We start from the raw sequence: 16,246 nt of genomic DNA on the forward strand, positions 1-16,246 counted from the left end.
ATGCGTTAGATTGAAAATCTGATACGATTTCTGTCATCGTAAAATTTTGGGGAGATGTTCTTAGAACTTCTGAACGAATCTTTGGGTTTTGTGAAATAATATCTGTAAGCATTTCTGTTGTAATCACTGTAGTAAATCATAAAAAAACATCCGTATAAATTTTCGCGTAAGGTACCGCGGGGCAAGTGGGTAAATGGGGTAAGTGAAAATAATTGGTATATTTTACACATATTCAGTATAATTAGGGGTGATCGGGGCAATATGGGCCGCCTAAGGAAAACGTCATGGAAAGCATAGAAAAACAGCAAAAAATTATGGTTTAAATGCAAGTGACGTGTACTATAAAATGTTATCTTCCATGTTACGTCGATAATTAATGTTAACATCAACTTGCAAATTATATCAGGAACTTTTTGGAAAACCATGTTTTTCTACGTGGTCACCAACCATATGGGGCATTATGAGCCACCTCATTCAATCGAAGGATTTTTATTTAAAACAATATAGAGAAGAGTTAGTGGTAAAGAGTACATTATTGGAAAGGAAATTGTATTAGCTTTGCTTGAAATTATTGATTCTAGCGACTTATTTTTTAAAGATACATAATACATAGTAAACAGACCATGTTATACTAGTACTAAATTGCGATACTTGGTTCAACGTATTTTCTAGGTAAGTGCTCCACTTGTAATGGTGCATAAAGATGACTATGCAGTAAAAACATAATCTGGTATAATTAGGCAATGCATTTTTATGTTCAAAACATCGTTTGTTTTGCTTAAATCTAGGTGGCTCATTTTGCCCCGCCCCTTCATCTTGAAAAAATATATTGTTTTACAATAATTTTGTTCACAAACAAATCTAATTTTGCTCACGAACTGTTCATTATGATCAGAAATTTCAATGGATTGATAAAATTTACCAGAATTATAAATATAATTGTCTTATGGGCTTAATTAAAAACTGCCAAAATTATAAGCTAACGAATATTTTTACGGTTTTTATTGTGGTGGCTATTTGAGGCATCCTTTAGCAGATCATAATGACACTAGACTTTAAAACATGTATTTCATCATAGATAGCTTCAGGAGTTCTTCCATCTTTTCTTCCAAGAATTTCTCCAATAGTTCTTGGAGAATTTTATTGAGTAATCTCTGGAATAATTCCTGGAGCAAACACTGGAAGAAACCTTTTGAAAAAGTCTCAGTGGCCATGTATTAGCATCAGCTCAAGCTTTAAATCATTTAGAAACCTTAGGTCGGTTTCACCGGTCGTGGTCTATTCTAAATATTGACAGTTAAATAGACCAAACCAAAGTTTTGCATCTCCACCGGGGCGTTCTAAATTTGATTTTCGGACAGTTCTGGTTCAAATAAATAAAACTGTCATACGGTTTCGTTTCATTCTGCACAACATTTGGAACGGCAACCAGCCCGTTCCAAATTTTGTGAACCCTACAAAAGCAAATTGAAATTTGCTCTGTTTGGCGACGTTTGTGTTGAAGATGTGATTCTGGTTTTGATTTCAGAATCGATGTTGTGGGCGGAAACGTATGTTGTGTTGTATCTGCGGTTTTGTTAAAAAGCGTTAACTTTGCTGCCACAATACATTTATCGAATAACTTATTATCTCACCCTACAAGCCATTGGTAGCGGAGCAAGTATCTCGTTGTGTTTTAGCAAATCATTGATCCAAGATAAATATTATCACCACTGGACGATATAGGAGTATTTTCTCTTCATCGTAGCATTGTTAATTAACATGTATCCATTCGTTTGCCCAGTAACAAGAAGATACACACTTGGTTACCAATGGCTTTTAGGGCGAAATCATAAACTAACCGAGATTTGCCCCAATAGTTCCTCCTACGTCGTTGTTGAACACACTGTTGAAATGGCTGTAGGATTCCACATAAATCTCCAGAACGATTGTTCAAGAAATTCTGGGGGGAGGATTTCCTTGAATAATTTCTGGAGCGATTATTCGAAGGAACTTCTGTGGTATTGGCTTTAAGAATAATAGAAAAAAGACATGAAATCCTGGAGGAACTCTTGTAGAATTTTAATGAATCATTGTGAGTTATCCTGTCAGAATTTCTGTTGGAATCTTGGGAAAGTCTACCTACAGTAATTACTGCAGAAAACTGCGGCTGGATGAGTTTTTGAGGATTTTAGGCGGAAATCCGCGAAACTCTGTAGCCTTTTGAATTTTTGGCCAAGATTCTCCATGAGTTCTTGCAGAAATTTCGTCTCAATCTTAAATTAAAGATAAAATGGATATTCTAACATTTTTTGTTAATTCTTAATGCTAGAAATCCACGTTTATAACAAATTTTCATTATTTTCATTGAGTTAGATCTGTACGTCGTTATCTTGAGCTTTACATTTACCTATACAATATGTGCTAATATTGATTTTGCAATGGTCAACTCTCTGACTTTTGGCAACAATGGTTACGTTATCTTGTAGCCTTTCAAAATAAAATCAAATTTTACGAAAATTAAAAAAAAAGTTTAATTTATGATTTTACGTGGACATATTCCACTGGTGAATAAAATAAAATTTAGTTGAATTTTCTTCGTTAACTGTAGTAGCTTTAAAATAAACTGAAAGATACAATTAGTGCTGTTTTCAACAAACACATTTTTGAATTTATGAATTTTTTTTCCGTAAAAAAATGATTCTAAACATTAGAAGAACACTTAAATAATGGAGATGAACCATTCTGACAAGATTTTCATTGTAAGTTTAGATACAGAATTTTTAATAAGGGTTTCTCGATTCATGTAAGTTCCCTAAATATATCCAGGCGCAAAAGGTTGCATTATGAAAAAATCAATAATTAATGTTTCTTGATACCGTTTTGACTCATATTCCGAACACTTAAGGTCAGCAGTGACTTCAAATGCATCTGATAGGCATAAATTAGGCGATATTTGTGAAAGTTTAAATTTCTTCACAAAGGGTTAGACTTAGCTGTTGGGTGTACCGAAAAAAATATTTATTTAGGCTTGTTTACTATTGTTTTTACGTTAAAGTATGGAACAACATTTTGATTCAAATACCGAACACTGTGTTCATTCTGTCTCATATTCCGAACACCTTGACTCAAATTCCGAACAGCACGAATAAATCTTATTCAAATGAATAAATTCGCAAATAAATTTATCTGAGCTAGTCTTACTGGTCTTGAACTAGAGAATCATTACTACTCCAGAGCTATAAAATAGATTTGAAGACGTTAAAATTTAATTGCAATTGACAGCCATTTCGTAGTGATTTGATGACATATTTCAGCGAATCATTTCAACCAAGTCGCCATACAAAAACCGAGTGTTCGGAATGTAATTATTTGCAGCATTCATGTGAGGCATGCATCTTCAATTGTGTCATGAGCTTCTAAGAACTAAGGTTTTTGCCAAAAATGAGTTTTGTTTTTGAGTAAATTTATTTCATTCGAAACAATTATTGCAATTTTTGACGATGAAATGCATTTCGAACAATGTTACCCCACTGATTGATCGGAAACGGATATGTATATATTTACCTCTAGCATGAATATTTGATTTATTTATTTTTCGAGGGATTTGAAGAGAAATTGAAGAAGAAACTTCTAAATGATCATAGAAGTAACAGTTTGAAGAATTTCTCTTAAGTGTAATGCCTCCATGTATTTTTCGTGGGATTTTTTTCCAGTGTTGTTTATTAATTTTTCCAATGAATTCTTAGTGATTTTTTAAAGATTCTTCCATGCCTTCTTTCTGCCAAAGGATCTTCAAAGACTCTCGTCATCGATTCATCTTAGGATTCCTGTAGGAGTTATACAAGAAAACAGCCATGCATTCTTGCTCTGATCGCTCCTTATGCAGTATTTACCTCCGGAATTGCTGATAAAAATTCCTTGAAGACTTCCTGAGCAACAACTTGGGAAATTCCCGAAGAATTGCCTACAGGAATTAATGTGGGAATTTCAAAGATAGTTCTTGAAGAAAAATTTCAAGGTACTTTTTAAGGAATATCAGAAATTTCTGAAGAATTTCAGTAGTTACAGCTTCAAGATTTCCTGGCAGAATATTTTAAGTGTTAATGTGGCTCTAGCCGAGACTGTGATATGGTAAAAAGATACAAAATAAAACATGCATCTGCTCGGGTATGTAGTACGTAGTTTAAGAACCTTTTAAAGGAATCCTGATGGATTTCCTGGAGGAAACTGGACTGATTTCTGGAAAAATATATGGGAATATTAATAAGAAAAACTTGAGAAGTCCTTGGAAGAACATATGGAACATTTTCTGAAAGAATCTACAATTTCTGGAGAAATTTATAGAGCAATGTTTGAAATAAATCCTGATAGAATCCATTGAATATTGAATATTATATTGGGAATACAGATAGACCTTCTAAATCCGAAGATAAATTTCTGAAAAACATCAAAGAAGATATCCTGGAGCGGTGTCTGGAGGGGGTAAATAATTGGAATTTTCTCGAAAATATCTTGAGGAATCCTTGGTGGAATTTTTAGCGGAATACCTGGTGGAATTTCTTCAGCAATATCTGGTGGAATTTCTGGAGGAATCTCTGATACAATAGATAGTGAAATCCTTATGTGAATTGCTGTAGGAATCCTTGAGTGACTTCCTGAAAAAATACCTTATAGGATTCCTGGAGAAATCTGTGATAGTTTCCTAAAGGAATTACTAGCGAATTTTCTCGAGGAATTTTTAGCGAAATGCCTGGAGGGATAACTGGCGGAATTCCTGGGGAAATTACTGGCAGAACTCCTTAAGGAATTACTTGCAGAAATAATGGAGGTATTGTTGATGGAGTTTCTGAAATCACTCCAGTTGTAATTTCTGGAAGAATCCACGATGAAATTGCTTGATAAATTTCTGTTGGAGTTCCTGAGGTTATTGCTGGGATTACTGAAGTTGTCATTGGTGTGTTTGGCAAAAGAGTGTTTACTGAGGAAATCCCTGGCGGAATTACTGATGAAACTCTGGGAGAAATTCCAGGGTTAATTCTCGGAGGAGTCTCCGAAGTTATTCCTGGAGGAACTTCTGGAAACTATCTGAACTTCTTTCTTGCTGAAATCTTTAAGAAATTCTTGAAGCAATACTGGAATCCATGTACAAATTCCCGAAAACATTTCTTATTTCTTGCCGAAATGATCTTAGAGAAATACATTAAGCAGGTATAACAGAGAATTCTCGGAGGAACCCCTGAAAGAGTCTCTGGAGGAAATCTCAGAAGAAATTTTTGGAAAATGTCAAGGTAAAATCTATGGAGGAATTACTGAGATTCCTGCAGGAGTTTTCGAAAAAAATCTCTTTATTATTTAGCGGTGAAATTTCCCTAGAGCAATTCTTTGTCAAATTCCTGAAGGAGCTAATGTAATTCTGTGGTAGTCCCTTTGGAATTTCTCGGGAGAATTCCTGCAAATGTCTCAGGTGTACCCTTTTCAAAAATATCTGAAATATTTCATTGAGGATTTTTTCAAGTAATTCTATGAGCATGAGCACGAGCATGATTGACCGCCCGCAGTTGCTTCTCCGTTATTGCAAAAAGAGCTGTACTTACACAGGGAACCAACCAACAGACGCTACCAAGGACGCTTCTCACGATCAGTAGCATCCTCAATGTCGAAGTACTGGTGCTCTCCTTATTACAATAAACAATAACAGCATCGGCTGCGTCCCTATGCAGGTCAATTTGAGGATGGGAGGGAAATGTTGTTACTTGCTTTGTGGAAGCCGAGGAGTCCTCTGCACTGGGAGTTTGGTTTTGACAAAGGATTAGTTTTGAAAAACGATAAATATCGTTTGAAAAACGATTAAGATTTATATTGAAATGATTATGTGGCCTTATAAACGGATGAACGATACCGACAGCGCGGTTACTACGCAAACCAGACACGATCTTGATTTCGTCGCTAGTCCACAAAGGAGTAAGCAACAGATTCAATGGACCAAACTCTACTCTTCATTTTGAAGAAATTCTTTGAAGGATTTACTGCATTGTCTGGATAAATTTTCGAAAAAAAATCATTGAATCATATCCTATTGAAATATTCCTGATAAAATTCGTTGAGAACTCCCTAGAGGAACTTCTGGAGTAATTCCTCAGAAAAAATCTAGGACAAATTCCGGAATTGTGGAGGGATCCCTTGAGGAACTCTGAAGGAATGCCATGGAGAGTTCTTGGAGGAATTTCTGGACCAATACTTGAAGAAAGTTTTAGAAATTGAATTCAGATATCCGTCCAGGTGAAATCTTCGAATGAATTACTGCAATGCCTAAATTATTTCTGTAGGGATTTCTGAAGGAAATATTAGGAGGAATGCTTTTAAGAATTCTTTGAAGACATCTTTTGAAGAATTACTAGATGTTTCTTTAGAAGAATTTTTGAGAAATATCTGATATATTTCTTGAAGACATTTTTTAAGGAAATCCTTGAAGAAGTTTTCGAAAATATTTCTGAAATATAACCTGGGGATATGTTATTAGAGAAATTCGTTTAAAAATCTCTGAATGAGCCCTTGGAGGAATTTCTGAGGGATTCCTAGCACAAATTCCTAGAGGAATCCTTTTGAGAAATTCTTCAGAGCAATTGCAAAATAGAGAAATTGCAGATGGAATTCATGGAGGAATTCTTGGAAAAAAGTCTAGAATAGTCTCTGGAAGAACCCGTTGAGAAATTTCAAAAAAAAATATGTCTAGGTCTAGGTGAAATCTTTGAAAGAATTACTGAAATACTTCGAGAAGTTTTCGAAACAATCTCTAAATTTTTTCGTGGAGAAATTTCTCTAGCGAAATTCCTTTTGCTGAATGAATTACTGGAATACGCGGAGAAGATCTCGAAATTATCTCTTATTTTCTGGCAAAATGATCTTAGAAAAATTCCTTGATAAATCTTTGAACTAGTAATTCTCGAAAGAATTCTTGGAGAAATTTCTGGAAAATATCTGAATTATGTCGCAGTGAAATCTATGTAGGAATTACTGAAATCTCTGGAGGAGTTTTCGTAAAAAAAACTCTGAATTATAAGGCAGTGAAAATTTTCTAGAGCAATTCCTTGAAAAACCGCTGAATTACTGACTAGATGAATTCCTGAAGGAATTCATTAGAAGAATCCCTCGAGACATTGTTCTCTCCCTGATAGAACCTTGGAGGAGTCCCTTTGAAATTTCTTGGAAGACTCTCTGGAGAAATCTGTGGAAGAATTAGGGAAGAAGTCTAAGGGGAAATCCATGGAGATTTTTTGTAAAGTATCTGAAATATGTTAAGATAATTTTTTTTGAAAGATTTACTGATATCCTTGAAGGAGTTTTCGAAAGAATCTCTGAATTATTTGGCGGCAAAGTTTCGCTAGAGGAATTCCTTAGGAAGCCCTGAAGGATTTTTTTGAGGAATACCTTAAGAAATTGAAGAAGAAAATCCTGGAGGAATCGTTGATAAAATCCTGGAGAAATCTCTATGAGAATTATCGGAAGAATTTCTGGTCGAATCTGTGTAGGAATTTCTGGAGAAGTTTCTGCATGTATCCTTGGAGGAATTTGTGGACAATATCTGAATTATTTCTTGGTGAAATCATTTAAGAAATCCTATAATGAAACACTTAAGTGCCTAAAGAAAAGTTTTCAAGAATAATTTTGAATTATTTCCTGACAGTATGTCGCTAGAGATCCTTGATAAATACCTGCAGTAGTTTTTGGAGAAATTCCTGAGGGAATCGATGGACAAATTCCTTTCTCAACAGCACACCCATAAGGAATCCCTAGTAGATTTATAATTCCAGGAGGAATCCCTGGTGGAGTACTCGGATAGGACCCTGGAAGAATTCGTAGAGAAATTTCTGGAAAATGTATACACCATTAGGCGAATTCCGGCGCGTATTTTCTTCTAAGAAAAGAAAGTTTTCTTGCTGGTGGATTATGGAAGAAAATTTCTTCTCTTCGAAGAAAATGTGCGCCGGAATTCACCTACATGTCTATTATTTGAAGAAAGTTTTGAAATCCATGGATGAGTTTCAAAAAAATCTCTGAATTATTTCGTGGTGAAATTTTCCAAAATAAATTCCTCGAGAAATGGCCAAGAAGAAATTCTAGAAGGAGTTTTTAAATAAACAAAATGAGGCATTCTTTGGAGAAAAGGCAAGAAAAATCGTGAAGGAGCCCCTTTGAAAATACTCTTTGGAGGAGTCATTGGAAGAATTTCTGAAGAATGTCTGACATATTTATTGGTGAAATTGTTGAAGAAATAATTGAAAGAGTATTTGCATTCTTTGGGCGTTTTCCCTGATCTATTGCCTGCATAATGTCTCTTGATAAAATCCCTGACAAAACCATGGTTTTTAGTCTGATATAGTTTATATTTACTCTTCACAGATATTGTTGATACGGTAGAAAAACAAAACATTCCTATCGCCCCATAAATTTTCATCTAGAATATGAAAGCATTTTTGGTTGATAACCAACAGTAATTGCAGTATTCCCGAGAAAAGCTTGAGATCATATTGAAAACTAATTTTAATGTTGTGATGTCGTAGATTTTGCAAACTCAGTTTGTTGTCATTTTGGTCATTTTAACGGTTAAAATATCAAAACTGAGAGTAGAAAAATTTTCCCATGAAATCTAGTTGAAAACTATTTTTGCCGTCAGTTAAAGCAAATTGAAAACTATTTCTGCTATCATGGACAGCAAATTCAGAACGCACTGAGGTAAGCGTGTTTTCGTTTGATAAAGAAATGAGTTTGCGTCAAGATGATTGCTTTATTTTTTTATCCTCATATTCTCATATAACAAAATATGACACAGAATAAATTAATGAAAAATTTATATAAACTTGATGCAGATAACAAGATATGTTTTCGATTTGCTTTCTTTTTGATGTTGGACTTTGCTCGATTCACTGCGCAACATTTGGACAACCAGCCTTTCTATTTTTTTGGAACCCTACCCTGAAATTTTCTCTGGCGTGGTTTGTGTAGAAGATGTGATTCTGGTTTTGATTTCAGGATCGATGTTGTGGGCGGAAGGGTATGCTGCGTTGTATCTGCGGATTTGTTAAAAAGCGTTAACTTTGCTGCCATAGTACGTTTTTCGAAAAACTTATTATCTCACCCTACAAGCCATTGGTAGCGGAGCAAGTATTTCGTTGTGTTTTAGCAAAACATTGGACCAAGATAAATATTATCACCATTGGGAGATAGACGGATTCCCCATGCATAGAGGATTCCACATAGTTCTCCAGGAGGAATCTTCAGTGATTTGCTGTGATCCGGGGTAACATTGATCGGAATGACCCTCTTTGATTGAATCTACATTTTTGCGTGAATTTTGAACTTTTTGAAACTGTGAATTATATGATTATGGATGACACTATCGAAGATTCATGTCTCACATGAGTTCTGCAAACGATATGATCGAAAAAATGCTTTTGGTACTAAATTTGGCATCTCCAAAAACGATTCCATTGTCAAAACTTTCATAACTATGTTCAATTAAGCTAAATTTGCTAATTATTTTAAATAATGCAAAACATCCTTAGGAAATTGCCTACATTTAGGCGTATTCCGCGGTTCGAGTTTTTTTTTATATTTTTGGTAAAATTAATAGTTAAATCCTTATGTGAAAGAATCCTAGAGTGATTTACTCGAAGAATACTTTATGGGATTCCTAGAGATATCTCTGGCAGTTTTCCCGAAAGAATTTTTAAAGGAATTATTGACGTAATTACTCAAGGGATACTGGTGGAATTTTCGCTAAAATTCCTAGATAAAATTCTGGCTTAACTCCTGAAGAGATTTTTACTGTCAGAAATAATGGAGGTATTGCTTGTAGAATTTCTGAAAGATCCCCAAGTGTAATTTCTGGAGGTATGTTGCTGAGAAAATTTCTGTTGTGTTCCTGAGGTTATTAGGGAATTTACTGAAATTATCACTGATGGGTATGGCAAAAGACCATGGTGCATACACATTTCAGTAGTATTCTATGACGAGATTTAAGTGGAATTCCGAAGACAATATCTGGTAAAATTCTTGGAGAAATTTTTGAAGGAAGCCTTAGAAGAATTCCTGACAAAATCCATTGAAAAACTCTGAGGAAGACCGTTCTCTGGAGGAATCATTGAAGGAATTTTCTGAAGAAATTGCGGAGTGAAATTACAGGTGAAACTTTGAGAGGAATCCCAGAGATAATTTTCGGAGAAGTCTCCGAAGGTATTCCTGGAGGAATTTCTGAAAACTATCTGAATTTCTTTTTTGGTGAAATCATTGAAGAAATTTTTTAATGAAACACTGGAATTCATGGAGAAGTTCTCGCAAATATCTCTTATTCCCTGTCGAAACAATCTTGGCAAAAAATCCATGAGAAATACATTAAGTAGCTTATGGAGAAATTCCTGAATAAAACCTTAGAAAAATTCCAAAGACTTCTTGGCGGAACTCCTGGAGGAATCCTTGAAGAAATACATGGAAAATGTCAAGGTGAAATCTACAGATGAATTACTGAAATCTCTGCAGGATCTCCTGCAGAAAAAAAGAACTCCTAATTATTGAGCAGCGAAATTTTCCAAAAGCAATTTCTTGAAAACTTCCTGATGAAGTCAAAGGAATTATGTAGAGGAATCCCAGAAAAAGTACTGGAAGCCTAGGGAACCCTTCTTGGAAGATTCCCTGGAAAATTCCTGGAAAACTCTCAGGTGTATCCTTTTGGAAAATATCTTAAATATTTTATGGGGAAATTATTAAGTAAATCTCTGAAGGATTCAATGCATTCATGGGACGAGTTTTCGAAAATAAAATCATTGAACTATTTCCTGTTGACATGTTCCTAAATAAATTCGTTGAGAACTCTCTGAAGGAGTTTGTGGAGTAATTCTCAAGCAAATCTTAGGACAAATTCCTAAAAACATTACAGGAGGAATCCGTAGAAAAATCGTTCTCTAGAAGTTCTCGAAAATATCTCTTATATCCTGGCAAAATGATCTTAGATAAATTCCTCGAGATATCTTTGAAATGGATTTCGAAGAAATTCCTAATGGAATCACTGGAAATTTTCCAGGATAAATCCCAGGAAGTTTATCTTTAATAATCCCTGGATAAATTGAAAGAGTAAATCTTAGAAGAATCTCTGGAGGAATTTCGGGTGAAATTTTAGAGGAATCCCGAAAGAATCCTTGGAAACATTTCGGGAAAAAATCTGCATTATTTCGAGAAGAAATCTATAAAAAAAAACTCTAAATTATAAAGCGGTGAAATTTTCCTAGATCTATTCCTTCTAAAATCGCTGAAGGAGTTTCTAGACGAATCCCTGAAAGAATCCTGTGGAAAAATCCCTCGAGAAATTGCAGGACTCCTTGATGGAACCCTGGAGGTGTCTCTGAATTCTGTGGCGGCAAAATTCCATAGAGAAATTCCTTGGGAAGTCCCTTAAGGGTTTTCTAGAGCAAATCCTGGAGAAATTGCAGAAGGAATTCCTGAAGCTATCCTTGGTAGAACCCTGGAGAAATCCTCGGAAGAATTCCTGGTTGAATCCGTGTAGAATATTATGGAGAAGTCTCTGCATGTACCCTTGGAGGAATTTGTGGAAAATATCTGATTTAATTCTTGGCGGAATATTCGAAGAAATCCTTCAAGGAAAAACTGGAGTACCTGAAAAAGTTTTTAAAAATATCTCTGAATCATTTCCAGGCAATATGTCCCTATAAAAAATCCTTGAGAAATTCCTTAAGAAGGTCTGAAGAAACTCCTGAAGGAATCGATGGACAAATTCCTCAAAAATTCTCAGCAGGATTCTCATGAGGAATCCCTTGTCGAGTTCTTTGTAGAAGGAGTTCCTGGAGGTATCCCTGGTAGAATTGTGGAGAATTTCTAGGTGGAATATTTGCAGAGATCCCTGGAGGATTCCGTAGAGAAATTTCTGGAAAATGTCTGAACTAGATGAAATTTTTGCAGGAACTATTGAAATCCTTGGAAAAGCTTTTGAAAAAAATCTCTGGATTATTTCGTGGTGGAATTATCATGAACATCAAGAAACACTTGAAGGGGATTTTGGGTAAAAAATGGACAACAGCAGGAGGAATCCTTGGGGAAATCCTGGAGGAGTCCCTATGAGAATTTTCATAAAAATCTCTCGAGGAATCTGTAGAAGAACTGTTAAAGAAGTCTCTGGAGCTGTCATTGGAACAATTTCTGAAAATATCTGACACATTTCTTGGTGAAATTTTTGAAGGAATTACTGCATTACTCGCATTTGTATCGTCAAATTAATTCTATAATTAATCTAGAATATGCAAGATGTCCATGTTTGGTAGTAAAGATTATGAATGCACATCAGAATTCAAAAAAAAACGCGCCGCTTCCGAAGTTGGATACATCGTAGACTTCGAGAAAATATATTCTTGGTTGATAATGAGCGGTAATAGCCGTATTCACTATCACAGATCGCCGCAAACATATTTTTGATTTGCTTCACCATCAGGCAGGAGAGCTGATGTTGAATTAAGGACAAATTTATTTGAAACTGGCTTTACATCAAACTGCGGTGGGAGCGGATGAAATTTGATCTATTTTTTGTGATCTAATTTTTTAGAACTGTTATACAATTGGACCAAAAAAATAGAGCACCGGTGAAAACGACCTAATGAAATTACTCTATTTATAGTTTCAGGTATTATTTGAAATAGTATTTTTCCTTGATTCATTCCAGAAAGAATCCAAGCATTTGTCCAAAGTTTCTTTGGATAAATGCTTGGATTATTTCTGGAATGAAGTACGTTGAAATGCTGTGTTGTTATTCGCTAGAGACGATCTGAAAATAACGATTGAACACTTCGACATTACGGATGTCAACATACAAACATTCAAAAATGGTTTTGAGCAAGTGCCGTAGTTTTCCTGATTATCCACGAATCGCTTCACCGACCAAAGGTGGCTTCCAGATCTTTTTCCTCCCTCACTAATCAACATCCTTCCCTTAATGATTATGGAGATGCAGAGGTATTTTCGGTCTCTAGAACCAACGACCATAACACACTCACATTCCTTCCCCATCCTTACTTAATGGAAGGACTTGCCCAGCGCCATTATTGATCAATAAAATGTGCACTTCGAGATTAAGGGGAAAGTCCCATCATTTATTCATTTGAAATTCTTACCAGTTCCGATGAATCTCGGAGTAGTGACCATTGACATGCTATGCTATGCTGAGAAACTGAGAGTCGACCATCTAAAAAATGACGAAAATGCTCATTTTTGAGAATCTTCGACAAAAGATCGAATGACAAAAAGTCGCAAGGGCAGAACTGCCGTGAATCGCAAGTCAGTCCCATCTGTAAAAGCAGGCATTGAGAAAATGGGATGTGAAGTTTTCTACCTCGTTTTCCATACGAATATTCAAAAAATTCCAGAGAATTGGAACGTGCTCAGATTTCAATGAAACTTTCACAACTTGCTTTTCACTACGACATCTTTCCGAGAAAAATATGCAGCTGAAAGAGCATTGGAAGATATATTGAAAACTGAACTCAACTCAATTTTGACGAAAATGCAGATGGGACTGACTTGCGATTCACGGCAGAAAAGGTCAGAAAGACAAAAGATGGAAGTGGTGGAATTGGAAATGTATGAAACTTGGCAATACGAAGCGATTCAGTACGCCACATATTGTAGCGCATATTGATTCAAAAGTGCCATGAATAGCATACGACTCATTACCAGTATTTTCGTTATCCTTGGTCTTCATTTATCCCCAATAATCTAAACGGCAAAAGGATTGCTTTATCCTTTGTGACTTGAATCAAAGTAGAAAACCAAATAATCTCACATCAATTTTTCTTTTCAATTACAGATTCAGCTCGGCACAAAAAGTAGACAACCACGTGTGCTTCCAATAGGAGCAGCCCATGCGTGGGAGCCGGTAAACTGAAGGATTTATCAAAATCCCACAAATAATGTCCCAGAGATTAGTTCGATAGAAATTCAGAATAGATCGTAACACTACAAACATTACACAGAACAACATGATATAAGCTATAAACAATTAATTATTCGTGTAGAAATTCTTCCCACTTGCTAGGTAACGCACTAGGGCGATAGGAATCAAACACGTGTTTTTAGGACGATAGTCGACAATTCTTAATGCAAACCCAACAAAGAGTATCTCCAGTGAGGTAATTCATAGTACACAATTGGAAACGTCGAATAAGCGGTCAGCAAAACAAAGAATTAGAACGTTCTTTTTTTACTAGTATATACCCCTAGCACTTAAGCCATATTAGTGTTTATTAGTAAGTAGCGATTCGTTTAACATTATTTACAACCCATTATGAGTCCCCCCATCTGCGATGTTCCACAAATCATGTATCTTGTTTATTTGAGTGCGGTTTAGGCAAAACTTCGTCGTACTAAAAGCACACAAAACAAAATCCCCCTCGATCGCTTCTCTCAATTTTAGGATTATTTATATTTCATGTTTACATTCGTCACACAAGAGTATTTTTAAGGTGATTTTTTATAAAGCAACAATTTCCCCTTAAGCTGAATCAACTTTGTGATGTGTTTCTTTCATATTTTTGTTTGCAACTTGCAACTCGCGAGTATTCGTCGCCTTATTGTCGAAGTGCTTTTCTGTCACAGGAAGCAAGTAAAACATTATTCTGTTTTCGATTCAAAGTAATGTTTCTTTTAGTTGTTAGTTAAGTTGCTCTCGTGTTCTGTTTTAACCTTACCGGAATCGGAAAATTTTTGTTCGCGATGTGGATAGAATTCGGTATAACTTGAATTAAGCTTACACAAATATTATTATTGAAATATTTCTGAACATAGAACTAACCGTTACGATTAGAAACAATGACAGCAAAATTAGTATGGCGAACAACCAATAAGCCCAGCATATAATAGAATACTATTAAATCACTGTAAACTGTCCTGGAATATTATTGATCCGAAAGTTATCAATTATCTATCTAAACATTTAAGTATGATCAGTGTCCTGTCTATAGACGTCTACCTATTTCAAGCGCTATTCTTTACTCTACCTCACGGTAGACACAACAAGGTAGGTTATTTCCACGTGTAAACAACGATTTTCAATAAAAACATGTGTCGTCATTCATATCGCCAAGCATAGGGTTAGAAGGATAGTAAAAGAGAGCAGGCTTTGCTTTCTCTTGTACTCGTTCGAGATTGCGATAGAAATGACCTAGGGTGTGCGAACTCGAAGATTTGGGTTGTTCAAATTGAACACAATCTTTTCCACGAGTGCTAACCCTTGTGTGTTTGCTTGTCTCGTAGGAAACCACATTCAAAATGCACATTTAAAATACTTCACACAAAGCTCCATGAGTTCATTACAGGGAATGAACCCAAAAAATAGACTTAATCAGAAAGTTCCTGGCCGTATGTTAGTTAGAAACATATAACATATTTTGAGTAGTTGTACAAGCCTTATGCATAATTTGGACCATACACAACAATTCTTTAACAGTTGGCGGTCTTTGTGTTACATAAATTGTACAACAATTTTTAGCGTGTCGAAATCACGACCGTACATTTTTAGGCGTACTCTGATCATTTTTATGAAATTTTTTGTTTGACAGCAGCCTGGCTGCTTGTTGATTTTCTGTTCGCATCCCCCAGGGAATGACGTCACTACCAAATGTCATTTTTCGGAATATAAAACCTTGTTTATTTTTTTATCGTGCTCTACCTCATTATCTTATCCTGTTGAAAAACGTCATGAAACATCCCATACAATACTTACTTTTACTTTTGCTGGCTCTACGTCCTTCAAGACATGACCTGCGCCACAATGTTACGCCAACTAACTCGGTCCATGGCTGCTAACCTCCAATTCCTCGATCACCCCACACTTCCAAGAGCTCGTTGCGCTCCCCTTCGTCTTGTACCGGCCGGATTTGAGTTGAACACCATTTTTGCGGGATTGTTGTCCGGCATTCTCACAACGTGTCCCGCCCATCGTACCCTTCCAGCTTTGGCGACTTTCGTGATACTGTGTTCACCGTAGAGTTGCGCAAGCTCGTGGTTCATTCTTCTCCTCGATACGCCGTTCTCACATACTCCGCCGAAGATCGTCCTAAGCACACGTCGTTCAAAAACTCCTAGCGCTTGCAGGTCCTCTTCGAGCATTGTCCACGTCTCATGCCCGTAGAGGACTACCGGTCTTATTAGCGTCTTATACATGGTACACTTAGTACGGAAGTGAAGTTTACCAGACCGCAAGGTCTTG

The 16,246-nt window shown here is 35.9% G+C and overlaps 1 protein-coding gene across 1 annotated transcript in view; it reads left to right on the forward strand.

Moving 5' to 3' along the window:
- The window catches only part of LOC5579384 (zinc finger protein Xfin), a 32,111-nt gene extending 17,191 nt beyond the window's left edge, over positions 1-14,920 (forward strand). The window contains exon 6 of the mRNA XM_021854615.1: positions 13,847-14,920. Within this exon, the coding sequence (XP_021710307.1) occupies positions 13,847-13,892 (46 nt within the window). The 3' untranslated portion in view covers positions 13,893-14,920. The remainder of the gene's footprint in view (positions 1-13,846) is intronic.
- The last annotated feature ends 1,326 nt before the right edge of the window (positions 14,921-16,246 follow it).

Source organism: Aedes aegypti, chromosome 3 (genome assembly GCF_002204515.2).
Source record: "Aedes aegypti strain LVP_AGWG chromosome 3, AaegL5.0 Primary Assembly, whole genome shotgun sequence".
NCBI classification, from domain to species: Eukaryota; Metazoa; Arthropoda; class Insecta; order Diptera; family Culicidae; genus Aedes; species Aedes aegypti.